The sequence below is a fragment of the Gossypium hirsutum genome, chromosome D02 (genome assembly GCF_007990345.1).
Source record: "Gossypium hirsutum isolate 1008001.06 chromosome D02, Gossypium_hirsutum_v2.1, whole genome shotgun sequence".
In the NCBI taxonomy this organism is placed as follows: Eukaryota; Viridiplantae; Streptophyta; class Magnoliopsida; order Malvales; family Malvaceae; genus Gossypium; species Gossypium hirsutum.
In genome coordinates, this window is record NC_053438.1 from 63,556,368 (window position 1) to 63,579,252 (window position 22,885).

General features: G+C 34.2%; 2 protein-coding genes across 5 annotated transcripts; both read right to left on the bottom strand.

Annotated features, from left to right (window-relative positions):
• Positions 1-3,178: 3,178 nt before the first annotated feature.
• LOC107909568 (IST1 homolog) lies at positions 3,179-9,867 on the bottom strand. Its single transcript, XM_016837150.2, has 6 exons — positions 9,626-9,867; positions 9,340-9,472; positions 9,131-9,234; positions 7,672-7,843; positions 7,373-7,513; positions 3,179-3,856 (listed from the first exon to the last, which is right to left on the bottom strand). The coding sequence occupies exons 1-6, from the start codon at positions 9,673-9,675 to the stop codon at positions 3,482-3,484; spliced, it is 975 nt and encodes a 324-aa protein (XP_016692639.1). The 5' UTR covers positions 9,676-9,867; the 3' UTR covers positions 3,179-3,481.
• A 7,401-nt stretch (positions 9,868-17,268) lies between these two features.
• Positions 17,269-21,733, bottom strand: LOC107909567 (endo-1,4-beta-xylanase 5). Of its 4 annotated transcripts, XR_005910512.1 has the most exons (9): positions 19,856-19,956; positions 19,614-19,760; positions 19,365-19,537; positions 18,718-18,804; positions 18,440-18,529; positions 18,243-18,297; positions 18,034-18,131; positions 17,696-17,753; positions 17,269-17,537 (listed from the first exon to the last, which is right to left on the bottom strand). XR_005910512.1 is itself a non-coding variant. In XM_041088978.1 (5 exons), the coding sequence occupies exons 2-5, from the start codon at positions 20,159-20,161 to the stop codon at positions 19,520-19,522; spliced, it is 291 nt and encodes a 96-aa protein (XP_040944912.1). In that variant the 5' UTR covers positions 20,162-20,291; positions 20,703-21,733; the 3' UTR covers positions 19,152-19,519. The 4 variants fall into 4 exon arrangements, 1 of the variants encoding a protein (XP_040944912.1); XR_005910513.1 differs by having other exon boundaries at positions 18,034-18,297; positions 19,614-19,755; XR_005910511.1 differs by having other exon boundaries at positions 18,034-18,297.
• Between the last annotated feature and the right edge of the window lie 1,152 nt (positions 21,734-22,885).

Here is a 22,885-nt window from a genome sequence, read left to right on the forward strand (position 1 = left end):
TTAATCTAAATAAATCCTTATTTTATGCTTACACCTTTTTTTTTTATAATTAGACTTATTTTCAAAATAAAGCTCTATTTTACATTAATAAAATATCACAACTTTTCCTAATAGAATTACCATACATATACTATTTTATAACTAATAAATCTAAATTATATTATTATTATCATTATTATATTTTTTAATATAACTACAATAATATTTTTTTTGTAGAACTATCATAATTTTAAAAAAAATTATAGTATCTTATTTTTTAACTACTAAATCTAAATTAGATTACAAAAATAAATCTATAATATAATATAATTCGCACATCTTTTTTACCGTAATCTATTCCATTTTCCAAATAATAAATCTAAATTTAATATAATTTTCAAAAATTTTATTTTATTATAAATATAATATATTAATTCATTTTTGTAGACTTCTTCTTATTTTTTTTATACTTTAACTAAATCTAAATCTATAAGATAATTATCTAAACTCTTTTATTATTTTTCAACTAATAAATTTACATTTATTATAATTATCACAAATTTATTTTAATATATCTACTGTGATATATTTTTCCACTTTTTTAAATTGATTATAATTATTTGTAAATATCAATTTAGTAATATAATGAAAAATAAAAAAAAAAGATTCTTATTGGTTTAAAAAATTTCTCAAAATCGTACTTTTATAAATATTATAGATAATACATATTCTAATATTATATGTATAATATATTACAGAATTTGGGTGGAAATAAGAAAATTAAGAAGATTAAAATTAGACTTGAGATGGGAAAACATTTCTCTTAAAGTTTTTTAGTTTGTTTCTAAAATATAAGTCATTAATCACGAAATTAGAGTAGTGAAAATAACATAAATTGGTTGATTGATTGGCACCGATATTGTTATCAATATCCTCCTATTTAAGGGTTAGGGGATGGGCTATGAATAATTCTAAATTTTGTATAAAAAATGAATATAAGAGATTAATGTTAAAAAATAACATAAATTAAATCTAATATAGGCGCTGAATCAATGTATATTTTCCGTAACACTTTTCTATAAAAATTAATAATTTAAATGCAATAGTAGGTAAGCCCGCCGACCTAATGGGTTCAGTTAATCAAATTATAAAGAATTTGTTACTAAATATAAGATTACTGATATTGCAAACTGCTAACCTAATATATATGTTAAACATTTGCTGACCTAATTTAAATATATACACATATATTTTAGACATTTTTCCTAAGTACTCAAAGAGCAGCATTTTCTTCTTTTTTTTTTGGTAATTTTGGAATTGAGCAGTGCACTTTCAGATTGTCCAAGTATGATCCACCTTGTACTTGGTTAGGTAATGTAACCCCATTGAAGGAAACTCCTACAAAAGCAGTTGCTTCCTTTTTTATTTTTTTACACCGAAAAACTTAGGTTAATATTTAGTTTGCACTTAAAATTGTCCAAAAGTGTTTAGTTAAGATTTAAATTTTTTTCCATTTAGTTGCTACATGAACTTATATTCTGTCACCTAAGTTGGTATCTCTACACTAACACCATTAATTTATACTGACAGGGCATTGATAACCAATCCATGGGTGATACGTGGAAGCCTCTCAATATGCCACATGGCAATAGGCTCGGCCTTAGGATTTTTTGAGAGTGCAACCGCCCAAGGCCCAAAAAATCAATTTTTAATGTGGGGAAAAAAATTTCAGACTAAAATAAATTAATTAAATGCCTATGATTTTTAATTTTTCATCATAAATGCTTCATCAAATGTCAAGAACGGACCTGCGTGGCAAATATAAGTTCTAAAATTTTTAAAAAATTAAATATATATAAAAATTAATTTAAAGAGGTATAATTTTTTTTACATCAAGAATGAACCTCAACAAAAATTTACTCTTTTATTAATTTATTTATTTTTAAACGATTTTTTAAAATTTTTAAAATTACTAGATTGTCTATCAATACCACATTAACACAAACTAATGGTATTAGAGAAGTACTAACTTGAGTGACAGAATACAAATCCAAGTACAAAAAAATATATATATATATCAACTAAATATTTTTAGATAAATTTAGGGGGTAAACTAGATATTAACCCAAATATCTCGGATTTTATTTGCATTTATTCTCTCTCCAATCTTGATACGCACTTCCTTGCACGGGTTTGGTGCATGCAAATTGTTTTTTTTAATGCTTCTACAAAGATGGGAAGTTTTAGATTTATGATTCAGTCGAATTGTTTTTTATAAAATATTTTTCGACAGACGTTTTAGTAATTATTCAAAGATTTCCTTCCCATCATAACTTAGGGATAGTTTGACAATATTTTTGAAAAGTGCTGTGAAAAAGTGCTTTTGAGAAGTGCTATGGAAAAGTTTGGTTTGAAATTTGAGTCTTTAGCATTGCTGTCAAAAAGTATTTTTGAGAAATAAAATATCCATTTTAGACATGTTATTATCAAGTAGCAAATATACATTTAAATAATATTTAAATTAGATAATATTATTATATTTTAGTAAGAATATAAAAAAATTATTATAACTTGTTAATATTTTAAAATATGAAATATAAATTTTAAATATTTTTAAGTAATAAATATTATTTATTTATAAAATTTAATTAGAATATATAAACTACATTTAAATTATTTGTAATTAGTATTTTAAAAAATATTTTTTTTTATTTTTAATTAATGATTTTAACACATTTGTAATTAAACACCAAGAAAAAAAAGAGAGAAAGTACTATATTATTGAAAGGGTGAAAAAATAATTAAACACCAAAAGCATTTTTGGTAAAAAAAAAACTACAAATTTTAACTTCTTTTTCAGAAGTACTTTTCAAAAACACCTTTGAAAAGTCAAAAATTTCAACCAAAATCAATTTTTCTTCCAAAAGTGTTTTTGAAACAAGAAGTGCCGCACTACTAAATAGGCCCTTTCTCCTTTAGGTTTAGGAATATGTAGATTCAATTGCATGAATCGTTGAGTAGCAAAAATATTTTTGTTGATAGTTGGATTTAAAGTCTCGGTTGACGTTAAATCCAAAATATGAATCTAGACAATCCAATCTTCATTCGTCTTAAAAATAATAAAATAACTGATGAAAAAGAAGCCTATTTATAATACAGAAAGTAGGTGCTATAACATGATCCGTAACGCTTAAAGAACTTCAGAAACAGTATTAAGTTTATAAAATCTGCTTACGAGTTGGTTTGGGAACTCAAATGTCTGGCAATATGCAATGTTGGAAAATCTACAATCTAGTCTTAAACTATGACAAATGAATATGATACGATGGTAGAAGCATTACAAATTCCCCCAAGCAAACTTCAAGATTTCCATATCACTACTTCAGTGTTTAACCTATAGCAAGTTTCTTTTATATTTGAAATTCTTCCTTCTTTTCCTTATGCTTATTAGTAGACACTGCTTGAGAAAATCACAAGAACATGTGATTGAACAACCGACACATTATGATGAAGCTCCTTGTAGCTTCAGTGAACCAAATTTCACATTCACCAGCTCAGCAGCTGCACGTGCACCTGCTGTTGCACGCTCTGCAGAGGCAATAGCAGCTCGAGCTCTTTCCAATACATCAGATGGTCGTGAATTTGTCTCTGTTTTAATGTCAGAAATTGGACCGGCAGTACCATTTTTCACTGATGACTCAATTTCACTACTAGTCAATTTACTCATGTGGCTGGGAACTTGGTGGTGTTGAGATGCCGGCCTAGCATCAGTAGGCAAAATAGTTTTTGCCCCATTAGAAGGCGAAGATTTACCAGATGCTTGTTTATTGGGAGCTTGAGAAACTGCAGCCTCAGCACATACTTGCTTTGATCCAGCCTGTAAATAACATTAAAGGCCAAGTTATTACAGATACCAGAATGTGCGCATAAGTGTGTGTGCTGGGTGGATGATTATGGGTGCGTGAATTCATAGAAATCTTAAATGTATGGTTTGTTATTTTCCAGATACAGTTTGCAGTAGCTACTAAAAGTTGTTCTTCAACAGAAGAAAAGAATCCATGTAGCCATTCCAATTGATGCAGGAGCAGTTGTTTACTGTTCTTTCTTTTTCTTTTTCTGGTTGTGAGCATGTGAAAATTTATTGATGTTTATTTGAGCCTTGAAAGCTTGGTCTAAGTTCAATAATATGCTACTGACCCTAGTATAGATAACCCTAGGGATTTGTATTCAGCAACATATTATCTTAGTCTTGATGCATTTCTTTCAGATTTAAGAGGTATCTAAACCTTAGAACCCTTATTTTATCATTCCACTTTAATCCATCCTACTTCATAATTTCTGTAATTTGAGTTGTTGTCTATCATCTTTATTTTACCAAAATGGAATCAAAACTATGTTTGGATGCGGAAGGGGTCGAGATGGTATAGGTAATCAAGGGCAGCAAGAAGAATTGGTTGAGCTGAGGTGCGTGGTTGAAGATTTGTCATTGGTACCTACTGTACAGCAACAGGAACCAGTGAGAGCCGGAATAGGGAATTGCATGTTGAATTGATTTCTATCATATTGTTCAAATTTATCACTCTCTAGAATTGTGCTTAAATTTCTTAATCAAGTTTTTCAGAAATCAATTTATCCCCTCTTGATTAATTCACCATTAGAGCTGACACTGACCACCAAGCATTGATACTTGAGTTTCAAGAAGAAGCTTAGTGAGTGTCATGCTACGTGGAGTTCCTTTCTTGAAGAGTTTAAAGGCAACAAACTATGCATTCTAAAGGGGTCTTTGTGAGAGAAAATCATCAAAGAACTCCATTGGATGGTTTGGGAGGGCATTTAACTAGAGATAAAACCATAGAAATGGTGGCAAATAGACATTATTGGCCCAAGATGTTTAAGGAAGTTGACATATTAATGAGGCGTTCAACTTGTCAATTTAGCAAAGACAGCTCACAAAATATGAGGTTATATACCCCATTGCCTGAATCAGAAACATCATAAATCCATTTGAACATGGATTTGTTCTAAGGTCTTCCAAAGACCTCAAAGAGGCATGACTCCATTTTCCTTGTGGTAGATCAATTTTCAGAGAAGGCACACTTCATTCCATGCTCTAAAATTGTCGATGCTTCTCATATTGGAGTTGTTCTTCTGTGAAGGGGTAAGGCTACATGGTGTTCCTACTTCTACTGTTTCCGATATCAAATTCATGGGACACTTCTGGAGATTGTTGTGGAGGAAACTTGGGAAAATTATTCCAACAATTTCCATCCACAAACCGAAGGTCAAAGAAAAGCAGTAAATCAGACTTCAGGAAATTTGTTAAGGTGCCTTACAGGAAATCATGTGTGTCTTGGGAATTTGTTATACAACAGGCAGAATTTTCTTACAACAATTCTATGAATCAGACCACCAAAAAGACTCCTTTTGAAGCAGAATAGGTCTAAAGGCACAACTCGTGCTTGATTAGTACCATTGCCTTCAGAAGCTAGAGCAATGATAGAGTTGCATTTGCTAAGCATACTTAGTAAGTTCATAAGGAGGTCAGTGAAGCTCTAAATATCAGCAATGAGGCCTCTGAAGCTGCTGCCAACTAGCAACGTCGAGCTACAAAATGTGATCATGGTGATATGGTGCTTACTCATCTAAGACAGGAATGTGTTCCTAAGGGTGATTATCACAGCTAAAACCCAGAAAGTTTGGACCATGTAAAGTGCTTAAGAGAATCAGATCTAATGCTTACCTAATAGAGTTACAGTTACTTCCTCAAGTACAAATCGGCTCCAGTTTTAATGTAGCAGACTTGTACCCTTCCGAAGGTTTGATGGGAAGTAACTCCTGTTGCAGACCAAGTCAGCAATTTACCAATAGTAAAATGAGATGTTATAAAGTGTGCTTGATGTCAAGAAGGTGAAGTCAAGGCATGGACCCCAACATTGACAGTTTCTCGTTAAATGGTTGGGTAGGCCTGCCACTGGAATTACTTTGGTGCTAAAGGATGAACTGCAACAGATTTATCTCAAAAATATGCTTAAGTTGTTAAGGTTTTCGCATCAGACATTGGTCCCTTTCGAAAAGAGGGGAATGATACACAAATAATTGTTTGTTTTTCTATTTTTTAAGGGTTCATAATTCAATTTTGTTTTCTTCTTATTTTAAAGAGTTTTCTTTTTAATAGTGATCACATAGCTAGCATGAGACCATTTTTTCTTGAGGTTTAGACTTAAGATCATGTAAGCCTTGAAAGATTGGGCTAGGTTTAGTAATATGAAAATGACCCTAGCATAAAATAATCTAAGAGATTTATATTCAGCAAAATATTATTTTAGCCTTAATATTATATTTTCAAATTTGAGCGGCTTCCAAACTTTGGCACCCTTCTTTTGTCGTTCCATTTCAATCTATCCTATTCAATTTCTATTATTTGAGTTGCTGTCTATCATTTCTTCAACTCTGATCTGTGGAAAAAAACAATAGGCACGTGTTTCACACATAAATGATATATCTAACGCTGCAAGTCCTTCCAAAATTCTAGACCCAGAGACAACGTTATACTAGAGCTTGTAGAAAGTTCTCTGAAGTAAACATTTACATTACTATGTTTCTAGACTTGTTTGCTGAAAAGCCACTAATTGTAGAAATTATTGTGTAAAATACATCCACATGAAAATCTTCAGAAAAAATATTACTTCACAGCAATAGAAATTTCTCTTAAAGTAGTGCCTTGTCATTAAGATGTCTGTTAAGTCAGTTTCAATAGGTTATGGGTTTTTACATGGAACATCAACAACCAAAAACTCAAGGTATAGATCGGTGATAGGAAAAATGGGTGAAGAATTTGGTAAATGTGGGAAACTAATAACTATAGAGTCACAAAAAATAGAACAATCGTATAATGAAGCCATTTTCTTACATGTCAGATAAGTCAATTTCAAAAAGTGCAAGTTAACAAACACTACAAGGTAGAGATTGGCAACAGGAAAACTATAAACAGAACTCAGTAAACATGGAAGATGAGAACTATAGAGTAGCTGATACATAATTCGAAGTCAACAGATTTTGACGATTGGGAAACCTGAAATTTCATTTTGATTATCTGAATTCATAATGAGTACTAAGAACTATATTATATCCTGAGAAATAATGTTGGGATGTCAAAAATGAATAGGCACAAATCTGAACAGAACTCTCTTAGTCATTTCACTATTATAGGTAGAAACAACAAGGATGCATAAAACAGATTCTAGCAGCTGGTTAAAACAGCAAAGAAAGCACTATAAATATCAAGAGCATGGATCATGAACCAGAAACAACTCCAGAAGATAATGCCTAATAGAAGATGCTATGCATAGTCCACAGAAAAAAATATTCTGAAAAATTATTTAATTATGTTTACCAGTAAATCTTCATATTTCTTGTTGAACTCTGCTTCAGTGCCAGAAGAATCCCATTCTACACTATATTCTTGGGCAATTTCCTTCAATACTTTGAGCCTTATTTCACCTGATGCAGCACTAACTGAAAGCTTTTCAATTATCTAGATGACAGAAAGAAAAGGGAAACGAATCAGAAATGGCATATCATCTATTCAAGTTGCAAACTCCACGAGTCTAGCAAAACCATTGAACCACACAAGTGAATTTTAAATGAACTAATGATATATATTTTTTGAAAATAGAACTAATGATAATTAACTGCACGGTTCACGCCAGAATCAGGACGAAGCTCCGTTGCAGCAATGACAAATTCCTTTCCATACTTTGTAGCAAACAAATTCTTGATCTGCAATAAATCAGGCACATCTGAACATCTAGGAGCAGCAAAAATTATGCTTGCCACAGCTTCTCGTAATTCTGGAGGACAGTCTCTGTTACGTGCAAAGACATGTTAAAATGGGTAGTTAGGTTGTGCAAAGAAATGAAAACACTTAAGATGCTCAAATTCTTGACTAAGAAAACCAAAATAATTCAAATGAGAATGACATAAAAATTCTTGAATTATAACTTTTTACACGTAAGATTATAATACAAAAACATAACTTGGAAGAAATATGTGGTTATCAGTTATCACACAATCATGCACCCAAATATTATTGAAACAATTGGAAAAGAATCAGAAGCGGTCGCTCCTATGGACCCAAGTTGGTATCCTCAAAATATACCACTAATGCAGTAAAATCCACATTCATTTTCTTCAATGTAGCAATTGATCAAACTAAACAACCTGCGCTTTTGCTTTGTAATGAAAGAATGCATTTAGTGCTTTAGTTCCATTATTGTAAAATGCGAATAAATTTTGTAACTACATTTTTCTCTTCCCTTAATTGCAATATTGATTTAAGTTGCCCTCTGGTAAATCAGTGGATTGCCTGCTCTCAGGAATTCTTAGTCCTAACATGATTTCTAAAGGAAGAAAATTATCCAGATTGAGAGAAGAGCCACTTGCAGGAAATAGAACAAGCAGGATGGGTGTAGCAACCCTGCTCCTCAATATTATTTGTATGTCCTACAGCAACATAGCATGCTGAGTGTAGCAGAAGAAAATGAATCAATAAAGTAGATTGATCCTTTCAGTAGATGATGGAAATTTTATACTATTGAAAGATTTTCTATACAATAATATATTTTCTTTCTAACATTAACTCAATTCTCCGTTCCTTCATCTCATTATGAAATTTTCAGGAAAAACAAAATATTAGGACTTGTTATAAACAAATCAAACATAAAGGACAGATATCATGATAGAATAATTATAAGTTTCTGGGATATAACCAGTAGACATAAATGATGATCATACATAAGAATTTAACAATGGTATATGCATCAAATAGCATCTAAAAGATAATGAGTAAACAGCACTGTCAGCTGAGAAGAGAATTAAGAACAGTACTTCACAATTAACAATCAGCTTGAAAACTAGATTGTATTTATATGTAAATTAAAAGATATAGATATCAGCCTCTAGCCTTGCTCAGCACAGTGTTTAACTATTGATGCAATATAACTTGAAAACACAAAAAGAATAGAAGAAAAAACCACTACCGATTAAATAAGGGCATGGTAAAATACTGGAAAGGAGACAAATAATAAACCATTAGGCAAAACCAATAAAGCAAACGCCTAAGTTCTTAAAAGGCTTTTAAAATTGAACTTACTTCTGGCTTTCAAGAATTGGAACTCGGGCAAGAACAAACTCACAGAAAAGCTCCAGTATCTCATATGCAGCCCATATGTTCTGTTCTCTGATTACATGTTCCACCTAACCCCACAATGAGAACAGCAAAAGAAAAAAATGGTAATCAAAATCATTATGAAATAAACTGATCAATGAGTCCATTAACAAACATTAAGTTGAAAAAGATACGCGAATTCGAGCAATTGGTTCCTGGCCAGCCTGCAAGAATTGGGCAATCTCTTTTCTCATATTCTTGAGCTGCAAATCTCTCTTATTTTGGAGCAACTTGATGCGCGAGATTGCCAAGCTCAAGCATGTTTTACTACACAATTGTACAGATCAAAAATAAACTTTAGCAAAAAAAAGAAAAGAAAAGAAAACCCCAAAGTGAATCGCATACATATATATGAACCAAAAGCAGAATCAAGTCGCACATGAAAAAAACAATTGGGGAATACGGGGGAAAATAACTAACCATTTTGCACCAAAAACGCCTCTATTAAACAATTGGTTTAAGAGAGACATTTTAGAATAGAACAGAGGAGAATCTCTTTAGTGATGATTAAAAAGGGATATTTTTCATCGATGAATTGCAGAGAAAAGTCAAAACTCTATATTGTTAATAGTTTTATACATTTGGAGGGGGATCATGAATTTTAGATCATCGGTGTTGGGATCCGTTGGGACCAAGATTAGACACAAGCATATGATGAATTCGTATATTTATATCGGATTGGTCATTTTTATGTTCATTTTTTAGGGCAAAATACCAAAAAAAGCTATTTTTTTAAAAATTTATCGAAATGGGCCTGGTATTTTATTATTTACCGGAATGGGTCCTTTTCCCCGAAATCGCGTCCACATCAGCGCGATGTCAGGGTAAGTGCCAGGAAATCGCGGCCACGTCAGCGCGCTTTGCTGACATGGCAACAAATCGCGTCTTTTGAAGCGCGATTTGTGTCCACGTCAGCAAAGCGCTCTGATGTGGACGCGATTTCCTGGCACGTACCCTGACATCGCGCTGACGTGGACGCGATTTCGCCGTGTCTCCCATGTTAGGGTTTTTAGGGTTTTTGGAGAAAAAAGTAAATAAATAAGGGATTAGGGTTAAGAGTTTCGTAATTAAATTAATTAAAATTTATTCAAAATTGGATTACGTTTCGTGTTTATGGGTTTTAAGATAAAATCAAAGCAGGATGATTTATCAGAAGGATTTTTGAAGTCGCGCCCACGTGTACGCGCTTTTGCTACAGTAGGTCCTAGAAAAATAATTTTGACTTAACGTTTTTGAGCAAATAGTTTAAAAAACGCTTCAAGCAGGATGTTTTGTAATAAGAATTTGTGAAATCGCGCCCTCGTGGACGTGTTTTTACTACAGTTGGTCCTGGAAGAAATAATTTCGAGTTGACATTTTTGAGCAAATAGTTTAAAAAACGCTTCAAGCAGGATGCTTTATAAGAAGAATTTGTGAAGTCGCACCCACGTGGACGCGCTTTTGCTACAGTAGGTCCTGAAAAAATAATTTTGAGTTGACATTTCTGAGCAAATAGTATAAAACAACGCTGCAAGCAGCATGCTATTTGAGAAGAATTTGTGAAATCGCTCTCTCGTGGACGCGCTTTTGCTACAGTTGGTCCTGGAAAAATAATTTCGACTTGACGTTTTTGAGCAAATAGTATAAAATCGCTTCTAGCAGGATGCTTTATGAGAAGAATTTGTGAAATCGCGGCCACGTGGACGCGCTTTTGCTACAGTAACATGTTTGGGCTGAGGCAAAAAATGTTCTGAGATTGCATAAGTCACAGTAGAAACAATTTAGAGAGGCTAAGAAGGTTAGAGTTTCAAATATGAGTGAATGTATTAGTATTGTTATTTACTACGATTGTGAGGTTTGCCACACCGAGAATGGTGTTGTTTTTTTGTTGGAGAATACGGTGCGACTGGTTTTTAACCAGAACATAGATTTAACAGAACTTTGTAAAAGAATTAGGCGTAAAATTTTCAGAACGATGCCAATGAAAGTTCTGTCTATTACGTATCGATTCTGTTCCTCTGTTGATCCGGTAACATATGACTCGGTCGACATAAAAGGTACTCGTAGCTTGGAGGTAATGGTGCAGACTCATCTTGCTAGTGGAGCACCATATATTGAGTTATATGTACAATTTACATCGCCAAATGATGTACTTGCGACCAGTGTTCGAGATGTATACACGACCCCTGACCGACATTCGGTTAGCAGGTTAGAAAACACAGAACAGCCCATGTTTGGTAACGGTGTTGAATGCACATCCCCCGCAAGACACTCTGTCGGTGGATGGGACATGTACGTCGGTGGCTCGATGTTTGATACTGAAAATACATACTAGGGAACGACATCAAGTTCTAGTGGTTGGCAATCTACATCCAATTGGGGACGTTATGAAATGCCTAGAAGAAGGGATGATGTACTCCCTACGATGTCAACCGGTGAGGGGACCTCATACGCTGCAGATGATTGTGGGTTAGAAGATGACTCCAATGTGGATCCACCTCGAGAGCCCGGGCCCGATGGTGCAGAAGTTGGCTTATTTTCTAAACCAGAGCCTATTCCAACAAAACCTGAAGATGCTGAAAGGAGTTCAGATGAAGAAGAAAATCCACGATTCAGAGCATACTCACCTCCAGCCCACATGCATAATGTCGATCTGTCTGCAGATGATGCGTTAGAGTTTCCAGATCTACCATACCGGTTGCATGATCGTACAATTTTAGGGCTAGATTCGGGTGAATTTGAAGTTGGTAATCAGTTTACCAACAAGGATAGTTTTATTGGTGCTTTGAAACAACATAGTATCAAAAACGGCGTTAACTACCACGTCGTTAAATCCAAATCTGATAAGTTTGAGGCGAAGTGTGCAGTGCAAGATGGCACATGTTCATGGAAAATCTACGCTTCGTTAAGGAAAAGGATAGAGTTGTGGGAGATTAAAAAGTACAAAGGTCCATAAACATGTGCTACAGGTACAGTATTGAAGGTATCTGAATAATACTTTTATTATGTAATGTTGCATTATTTAATGTACTCCATTTATAGGTGTTTCACAAGATCATCCGAAGATGGATTCAGTTATGTTAGCTAGCTTGATACTGCCCACAGTAAAAGCAGATCTCAGGACTTCAGTGCCGGTGTTAATTGCCAATATCCGTAGCCAAATGGGGTACACGCCCTTTTACTGCAAGGCTTGGATAGCTAAACAAAAGGCGTTGGAGAAGATGCATAGTGGGTGGGACGCCTCATATAATGAAATATGGCAGTGGCGTCAAGTGCTAGAGAGATACGTCCCAGGTGCCATCACAGACCTTGAAACGGAACATGAGTACTACAACGGCCGATTGCTATATGGATGCCAAGTGTTCAAACGCCTGTTTTGGACCTTTAAGCAATGCCGAGACGCATTTCCATACTACAAGCCATTGGTACAAATTGACGGTACCTTTATGTTTGGTAGGTATACTCATCGACTATTGCTTGCAGTGGTACAGAATAGCGGTGGGAGAATTCTTCCAATTGCATTTGCAATAACACCGGGGGAGTCGTCTGATGACTGGGATTTCTTTCTCTCTAGGTTAAGGAGGCATGTGTGCCCCCAACCTGATATCTGTGTTATTTCAGATCAAGGCGCCGGTATACTACCTGCATTTGATCTACAAGGAAGCTTATGGCAGTTCACACACCATCAATATTGCCTAAGACACATTGCTTCCAACTACTACAGGCAATATCCATCTAAGAGCGAACGACGACAAGTGACCAACATGGGTATTTAGTCTATACCTGTGTTATTTCGTTTATCAATTTGAATTAGTTTTATTGGTAGAAGTGGTATGTAATATTCACTATGAACTTATATTGGCAGGGTATGAGATAAATAAAGACCGTTTTCACGAGATGTTGACAACTTTACGTTCAATTAACGGAGAAGGGGCGGACTAACTTGGTAACATACGTTTCGAACAGTGGGCACAAGCATACGACGGCAGCCTACGATATGGCCATATGACGTCAAACTTGGCTGAATGCATAAATTCTGTTCTTAAAGGAACGCGTCATCTACCGATAACATCGGTTGTGCGAGAGGCATATTTTCGTTTGGCGGCGCTATTTCCAAAGCGAGCAGCAAGTTTGGATGTACTCCGGAATGATGATCAATTTTATACTAGGTATATAGTCATACCGATCTCCCCACATTTGGATGTACTCAGACCAGAATCTCGGCCAATCCGTATTCAATTGCCGAAGGTCAATTTTGTGGTGATCGTTAAACACTTCAGGTTCTAAGGGAATCGGTTGTCTACATCCAAATTGTCGTAACACCCTGTCTGACTAGTGCATCTCCACGGTCGCGTAGTTGATCAAAGCGACTTTCGCCTGCCAAGCGTTTGGATTTTGTAAGAACTCTTCCAGAATTACTGCCCGAATTACTGGATCCTTGTATGGTGTCCATTGAAACTATATGAACATGATAGAAATATTAGTTATATACATAATACTAAATATTGCATACTAAATACTAAATACCAATCGACTAGCGAATGATAGAAATATCAATTTTATTTAATACTTACATATGCTTCCAACTGTTGGTTTAATAGAAGCCGTATATCTTCAAGAGAGGTAGGTAATCGAGCATGACTTGCCGGATAGTTCCACCTAATTAAATAAATTTTTAGCATACTTTTATTTTTAAAAGTCTACATAATAATTGTAAAATCTAATATAAAATTTACCTCGTTATTAGTGGGAATGTATATGGGTGGTCTACTCGAGAACATAGAAATGGAAAATGAAACTGTGCCCATGACTGCAGTAGGGACAGGCAACCTCCGATTTTTGCTTTCCTCGGTTGCGTCGCCTCGCACATCTCCCTATATAACGTTGCCAAGACAGTAGACCCCCAACTCAATTAACCAGCTGCTCTAAAATCAACGAGTTTCAGCAGCCATCTTAGAAGTATGCGGCTCCGTGACAAGTCGGGCATCAGATAACCTCCAATTAACTGAAGAATGTATGCCCGAGCATATCGGATTCTTTCTATTTTGGTTGAATCTTCATCCGGATCCGGGAATGTGTCTCGTAACCAGCCCACCTCGATCTTACCTCCCTCCATGTTCTCCGAACTAGCGCCCAAAAGCTCATAACACACCGCAAGCCAATCGCTAGATTGGGCAGACCCGGTGACTAGGTACCCGTCCACCGACAATCCCAATTGCAGACTGACATCTTCCAAAGTGATAGTGCACTCTCCATATGGAAGATGAAATATGTGCGTCTCGGGTCTCCACCTCTCGATCAACGCAATGATTAGTTTCGAGTCCACCTTGCATCCCCGGCCTACCGTTGTCACGTGCCAAAAACCCGCTTCTCGCAGGTAGTTCTCTACCAACGGTGATGGAGGAGCATGCATATTCCGGATATTGCATTCTAATATCCAATCTACAGACTTTTATAACAAATAATAAATTAATAATTATCTAAAAATGCATAAATAAAAAATTCTTAAATAATATTTAAAAATTAAATTTAACGCTTACCATTTTCATTTGTTCCACCGATATGTAATGCTTATCAAGACGAGTCAATTCTCCGACCATTGCTGAAATCGTACAAATTTTTACGGTTTAAAAAAGTTTAAAAAAATAAAAAAAATTTAAAATTATTTAAAAATAGGGATTTAAGAAAAATTTAAGAGGAACTTGAGAGCAAATTGAAAATAAATATGGATTTGAGAGAAATTTTGAAGGAATTTGAGAGCAAATTGAGAGGAAATTTAGAAGAAATTGGGAGGAAATTTGAGATAGGATTAGTTTGTTAAAAAAAAGGGGTGGGGGTATTTATATATATTTTTTGACCGATGGGGGGGCAACGGTAAATTTTTTGATCGTTGCACTGTTCACACGCGGGGCAAATCGCGGCCACGTCAGCGCGATTTGCTGACGTGGACACAAATCGCGTCCTCTAAAGCACGATTTGTTGCCATGTCAGCAAAGCGCGCTGACGTGGACGCGATTTGCTGGCACATACCCTGACATCGCGCTGACATGGACGCAATTTCGGGGAAAAGGGTCTATTCCGGTAAATAATAAAATATCGGGCCCATTTCGGTAAATTTAAAAAAAATAGGCTTTTTTTAGTAAATTGACCTATTTTTTAATTACTTAATTAATGTATTTTTATTTTTAAACAATTAATATAAAATAATATTATTCAAATATTGAAAATTAAAATATATTAATATTTTTATAATTAAAATATTGTGACAATAAAAAAGCTTTAAATTATAAATAAAATTTTAATGAAAATGATAATGAAATCTTTTTTTTTCTTTGTACTTTTTAGCTACTAATTGAGTAAAATTACATAGATATCGAATATTAAAAGTGCAATTTAACATGCATATAATATGTAATATCAGTTTTAATAAAATATTTTTCTAATATATAAATTTTAATAATAATAAAACATTAGATATATTTACTCAAGGTGATGTAGGAAGATGGCTAGTCATGAGAAGTAAATATTGAGTGGTGGCAATGTATATTTTCAAGTAGGAAAGAAAAAGTAATTTGTCATCAAGTAGCCCACGTTTCATATACCAAAGCACTCTACGATAGCTTGGATGTTAATCTTGAATAGACTTTAGGATAGATTTGCTTCATAGGCTTGACATTGGAAGAGGACAACCTCCTTTTTCAAGTAAGAGAATGAAATTGGAGATTTTTTTTTCTTCATATTGTTACTTCACTAAGAAAATATGACAACAAATTTTGGATTAAAGTGGGAGCACAAAGAAGAGCAGAGAATTGGGAAGATGACTTAGGTTTAGTTTGGATGGGCGGTGTGTTTAGCTCCGGTGAGGTTAAAAACAACGGTGGCGGTGAGATTAGTTACTGTAGCGGTGAGATTGGATACTGTAGCGGTGAGATTAGAAACAACGGTGGAGTGTGTGTTTGGATTCAAACGCAGCTGTAGCGGTGAGGTGAAAATAGAAAATGACCTTTAAGGACATTAGATTAAAAATGATATATAATAGAAGTTTTTAAAATTATTTAACAATTACAAAATTAATAAATGATTAAAATTTATTATTAAATATAATTTAATAAAAATATATAATTTAATAGAATATATGAATTTACTAAAATTATAATATATAATATTATAAAATATAATTTAAAATAATTATTATTAAATATAATTTAACAAAAATATATAATTTAATAAAATTCTTAGTATTAAATATTCTTATATGAATTTACTAAAATCATAATATATTATACTATAAAATATAATTTAAAATAATTATGATTAAATATAATTTAACAAAAATATATAATTTAATAAAATTCTTAGTATTAAATATTCTAATGATTGTATCAACAAACTTCATAAATTTCTTCTATCAAATATTAAAATATTTGAACTTGACTTTGAATATTGATTTTATGATTGTTACTTTACCATCAACAACCCAAGTTCAATTTACTTAACAACATAATGAATTAGGGTTTTTCTTCATATTCCCAATTATGTATTCCATTTCCGACCGTAAAGCACCTTTCAACTCATCTCATCAGTAATTTTCTGTCCATTGAAAAATTAGGATTCTATTGTTTGTGCATCAACAATTTCAAACTCTAAAATTTAGAACGTAAATTTTATTTTCTCAATTTCAATTTTGTTTCTAGATTTGAATTGCAGCAATTTTGGTCTTCAATGTTGTTTTCTTCTTTCATTTTAACTTCTTCTTTTTTTGTTATATTTTCTGTAGAAAGATGGATTTTTTATGATTAAACTTTTAGACATATTTATTTTCAATTTTTTCCACGAGCATTTAGATAAGAAAAATATTAAAACTATTCAAAAGTTACTTGTTTGCTTCAAAACGAAGCATATAAGGACTAAATTGCTTATTTTTATATTAGAGGACCCAATTTGCTCTTGAATTTCTAATAGTTTAACCAACAAAAGTCTTACATGAGCTAACAAAAAACCTCTCCAACTAAATTGCACGCATAACTTGTTTAGCAAGGTTCATTTTGTCTAAAGATTGAATAGACTTGGATTAACAATTTATATAGATAAAATGTACTCTTATTGTAATCGACTTGGACAAATATGAATGGTGGTCATCTTTTATAAATACAAATTTGTCATCACACAGGTTTAAAAGAAAATAAATAAAAAAAAGCTGATCATTTCATCATTCAATTTTAAACATTTGAGAAAGGTATATGTTTTCTGTCTGGCCATGATTCTATTTTCTCAAAGCACTTGACAGGTACCACCCCATCAAAACCCTCAGTCAATATCACTTTGTTGTCTGAAATGTAAAGCTTCATGCCTTCTGCAGTCATCAAGAAAATAAGCGAAGACAACTTAAGAACCGTAGTTTGGCAAGAACAAATCAATATATGTTCGGCCACACTCTAAAGAAAAGTGAGAAAGATGACTTGCTTCTTTCATGATTCTATGAACCGAAGCAATAACTGCAAGCATGCTTACCTTCCAAAGCTTTTCTAACATCAAGATAGATCAAAACGTTTAACATCTCATCTCATACCTGAAGAGGGTAAAAGAACAAATCATCATAAGCCCTGTACAGCATTTAGATTCACTAAAACTCAATTTATGCCGATTAGTGCTTGTCATTTCCCATTATTGCTTAAAATTCACGTTATATATCGGCATCTTAGTAATCCCCTTTCATAACAAGCATAATAACACCCCTAAGCAGTTTGTCACGTATATCGTGCTGGCATATTAAAAATAGAGAGTAAAATGAAGGAGTTCGTATGTCAAAGTTCAGAGGAACAGTAAAGAGAAATTTCATGATATCTCACCACTTATCACTTCACCGTCAGTCGGTAAGCCACTTGAAAAGTAAACATGCAATCTTTTCATGCGCTTCAAACCCGACTCCAAAATTGATTCCAAATTCCTTTTATAGGTTCCATGTACGCAAACAATCATCTCAGGGAAAATCAAGAGGATTATGCAAAATAAAAGGCATAAAGAAAGTCCATAAATCTAAGAGACATGATGTTCTTACATTGCACTTCATCAGCTGAAAGGATTTGTTTTAATAATCTTTCAGACTCAACTGTCTGCCAACGTGACATACAATATCTTCCTTAGAAGTGCATAGACATAAATAAAGATGCTCAAAACAACAGCTAAAAATAATCTAAGGTGACAATTCAGATAAAGCATGAAGAAATTAATAAATTTTTAAGAAAGATTCATCACCATGACGGTGTGGCCTTGGTTTGCACGTATCAGAAGCTCCCCATTTTCCTCAAGAAGGCTAAACTGTTGTTTATTATCTTTTCTGACAGCCTACAATCAATAAACATAAAAACCATGAAATTTCTGTTGGCTGCAAAACGAACATTTTCCTTCTCATGATTGTTTATACACCAACATTTTGGAGACCAAGAATCTAAATTACTACTGGTAACAGCTCAAAGATCACTTATAAGTAAACAACAAATAGTATTTAGCTCAAAGAAGGAAAATGTTTATACATCAACAGCTCAAAAAACATTTCTGAGGCAGTGCATGAACTGTCATCTTTCTCCTCCCGAGTTCGGCACAACTCATCTGCTTCTTCCCTGCATTAGTAAACTGATCACTTAATTTGCTTATATAAAATTCAACATGCAAATACATGGATTTAGCAACACTAAAAGGAATAGAATTATGGAATAAGAAAATAGTAATTTTTTTGTCGGCATCATCCAGCTTTTGCTTTTGAGCATCGTCAGCTGCTGACTGCTCACTAGGCGATGGATACACTGGAAAATCATTACCGAACATAATATTAAGTTGCTACCAACTATGAATTCAGTCAATTGATACAACAGTAAGTCCACATATTCTTCAGCAAAACAACTGCACAATATATTTGCTACTTGAAGAGATTTATGTGCTTCACCTTATTTCTTTCCCATTATTTACATTTTAGAAAAGATTTCCATTCATTTCCTCGGCAAGGGTTTCATTAACATTGTCTTTTACAAAAACTAGAAGTTTTTCATAAGAATTTCACGACACTACTTATTAATGTATTAGATGCTCAAAGAAAGAAATTGCATCAGTTGCTAGTTTCAACTGCCTAAAACATTTTAATCTAGCAGAAGACAAAAGTAATTTCACTCATGCAGGCATGTACTTGGGGTCTTCCCAGAATATGTTGTGGCCTCTGGCTATTATTTGGTGGGCTCTAACAAACTCCAGCATTTGGTCAGCTAAGGTGTAGTTGGTCTTCCCTTGATCTGGTTCTGTTGCATACCATTTCAGTTCATTTTCAAACACTGCTGCATTGAATCATTCAACAAACCAGTTCTGGAAGACAAAAGAAAACAAGATCAATTAGCTAGCATTGTCCGACAAGTATTAAGAAATGAATATGAACACATACCTGATAGGGCAAATTCCCAAGAATGGTGTGTGCTATTGCAGAACCAAATGGAAAATCCTTTGAGACTTGGTTTATAGTTATTACTGCTCCTTGCAACCTATTACCTTGTTGATCTGAGACATGTATTGTTACAGCACGCTTCCTTTGCTGGGGGAAAAAATAGACGGTAAGTAATTTTGTTAAGATATTGAACATTACCATTGTTGAAATATCATTTCACAAAGTGTGTCAACAGTAATTACAGTGTTAATCATGAATTGCTGGTTAAACCTCCATTCTTGTTCTGTAAATGGCTGTAACGAGGAACTATCAATTGTTATATCAATGTCTCTATCATCTGAGTTTTGCATATCCAGGACATTAGAAAAAAAAGGGTTCTTAGAAGCAAAAATCAGTGACAGCATTAATAATCTAATGCTCAATCTTTTTCACATATAAAAGCCTAAATTTATATTGATTTGAAAACAGGTTCACTTGGAATAGCAGTAAAGCTAAATTTGAAGGTGAATCAAGAACAAATCCACCTTTGAGAAATGACCAGCAACCATTCTTAGCCAAAACAGTCCCTATACAATTATATGTTCTGTTTTCTGTCTTCAAGCTTGCCCTAATGAGAGCTGAATTTGCACATTGTATTTTGATCCAAGCTGTAATTGCACCAAACAGAGTAAGCCAATCCTGTAATGTTTCAAAATACAATTTGTCTGATATTCACAGTAAAAGTTTTCCACTTGAACAATTATCATTGCAAACAATTAAAATTATCGGAAAGAAAACATAAATTGATTCCATAATTCTGATATTCACTAAACCCTCATCATTGGTCAAAAGCAAGATCGACCCAACACTTCTTTTTCCAATCGAAAGGTCATTAATGTAATCCAAAGACAACCAATCTAGTCAATATCATCACGATCAGACAAGGAAATATATATTTTTCAAGGATTCCAACAAAACCCAGAAATTCAGTAGAAGAAAAAAAAATCTCATATAAGAATTTCCACAACGAACTATTTGTTTCTTCAAATAATTATATGCATGCACATTTAAAAATCGATAAATAAAAGCTATTAGTTTTTAATGGAATACCTGATTAGAGCATGTAGGTCTTTGGATTTCTCCTTGATTTCAACGATCTGAAAAAGGAATGAAGAACGGAAGAAGGAGAAAGAGCCTTACCTGGATGAAGGAGGAACCGGAAGAGGTCATTGACCAAACTGATTTGCAACCCAAGGGGAAGGGGAAAGGGAATGGGAAAGAGGAGAAGAAGGGTAACCAAACATCAGAAAAACCTGAAGAATGCAACTGAAGAATAGATGGGTAAAAGAGGAAAAGAAAAAGTAACTGAAGTTGCTAAATTTTTACTGAAGCTTTTAGCACCAGTCAGCTTAAGGCTGTCCAGTGCAGTAGAAATTCCTCACTGTACTGGAAGCCAACACATCCAAAGGCTGTCCAGAGTCTAGTCCAGTGCAGTGAGATTGATAATAGAGGGGAAAACATTCAACGCACTGTTGTGCGTTTGCATCCAAAGGGGCCCTTATAATGGGTCGTAAGGTACACTAAAAGAAAAAGTTTGGGCGAGACAATTATCAAAATTTCCAAGATTGCTATGATCCATTTTGAAGGAACCGTTGATGACTAAAAAAATAGAGGGAAAGAGAGCGATTCACATGGTGGTGAGGTGTTAAGAGTCACCAAAGAGAAAAGGAAAGGTCAGACATGGCATAGAGGAGAAGGATTAAAAAAGAAAAACCTTTAATGCCAAGGATGGGTATTTATAAGCGAGGATGACTATCCCTTAACACATGGCTTATACTATTCTTATCGTGATTGGCCACTTAGGGAGCAATAATAGACTTTTAGATAGGCGACCATAAGATTGACATAAACTAGGTGAGATCACACATGTGCTCCATGCATGTAAGAGGATTCATCACTTGTACTTGTCAAGGTAGATTAGAAATGCAACATGTGTCAAGTGTGGGTACGTTCGCAAGGATAAGAAAGTTGTCATCCGAAAATAGTAGATGAGACACACTAGGTCCTCAACGACAAATAAAAACCACATAGATCACTCTTTGCATTTCTGCGTTACGAAGTAAAAAGCTAAGCCTTTTAGTACAAAGAATAAATAGATAGGGAGAAATCAGATCACCTTGACGAAGCCCTCACTTAGGAAGGATTGATCCTACCTCCATTCCATACAAAGAAACCTAATAAGTCACAATCGTCACACAGAACATTACCCAATTAGTCCAAGCTTCGTCAAATCCCATTTTACGCATAATAAACTGTAAAAAATTCCAGTCCACTCAATCATAAGCGTTACTTATATCAATTTTCTACATCCCCCACCTTCTCTCAACCTTTATTATACATATCATGAATTATCACAAACGCAATCAGAATATTATCTATAATCAATCTTCCTAGCACAAGCACTGGCTGCATAGGGGAGACTATGTCCAGCAAAACCAACTTCATGAGATTCGCAAGGACCTTGGCAATTATTTATAACATTGTATAAAACTTTGGGTCGCAAGTCTTGCATCCAATTAGGCCGCTCCTTCTTAAGAATTAATACAAAAAATGTATCCTTGAACCCCGACGGGAACTGACTTTGAGTGAGCCAATTAGAACACTAAGCAAAAACATCACTACCAACAATAGGCCAACATTGTTGGTAAAAAGCCAAGTTTAACCCGTTCGGCCCAGAAGACTTATCAGGGTGCATTTCCATACTCGTTTTAAACTCACCCTCTGTAAAAGGAGCAAGCAAAGAAGCATTATGTACAGTCCTCATAGATGAAGGAAAGCTTGAAAAGTTGTGAAAGCCGGCCTCTATAGAAGTAGAGAACAATTGAACAAAATAATCCAAAGCAATCTGTATCAGTACAAGGATGGCCCGTGACATCATACAACATAGGGATGTGATTAGTACGTTGTCGCTAAGAAGCTTGCGCATGAAAAAACTTTGTATTCGTCTCACCATGTTTTATCTAGAAAAATTTTGACCACTGTTTCCAGTACACAGGTTGTTATGCAAGTAGACGATTGAGCTCTTCACGTAACTCAATCAACAAACAATCCCCTGCTCAAAAATACTGAACCGTCGCAATTTGACGCTTAAGTTCCCATATCTGCGACTCAAAATTAGAAGGGCGAGCAGAATGCCACTGAAGCAATCAGTCAAAACGAAACTTTAGCTTATCCAAAACAGAAACCGAAAGACACTCAATCCAACTAGATGAAACCACCACTTCAAAGTCTTC

Bases quoted from the DNA above. Each gene is read 5' to 3' on its own strand.
- LOC107909568 (XM_016837150.2), bottom strand. From the start codon at position 9,675: ATGTCTCTCTTAAACCAATTGTTTAATAGAGGCGTTTTTGGTGCAAAA. The intron at 7,514-7,671 runs GTTAATTATCAT...TCTGTCATCTAG, and splicing joins ATTCTGGCGTGAACCGTGCA to ATAATTGAAAAGCTTTCAGT. The intron at 3,857-7,372 runs GTAAACATAATT...TGTTATTTACAG, and splicing joins AGAAATATGAAGATTTACTG to GCTGGATCAAAGCAAGTATG.
- LOC107909567 (XM_041088978.1), bottom strand. From the start codon at position 20,161: ATGGTTGCTGGTCATTTCTCAAAG. The intron at 19,958-20,137 runs GTGGATTTGTTC...CTGGATATGCAA, and splicing joins TTGCTGGTCATTTCTCAAAG to AACTCAGATGATAGAGACAT. The intron at 19,761-19,855 runs GTAATTACTGTT...TTTTTCCCCCAG, and splicing joins AGCAATTCATGATTAACACT to CAAAGGAAGCGTGCTGTAAC.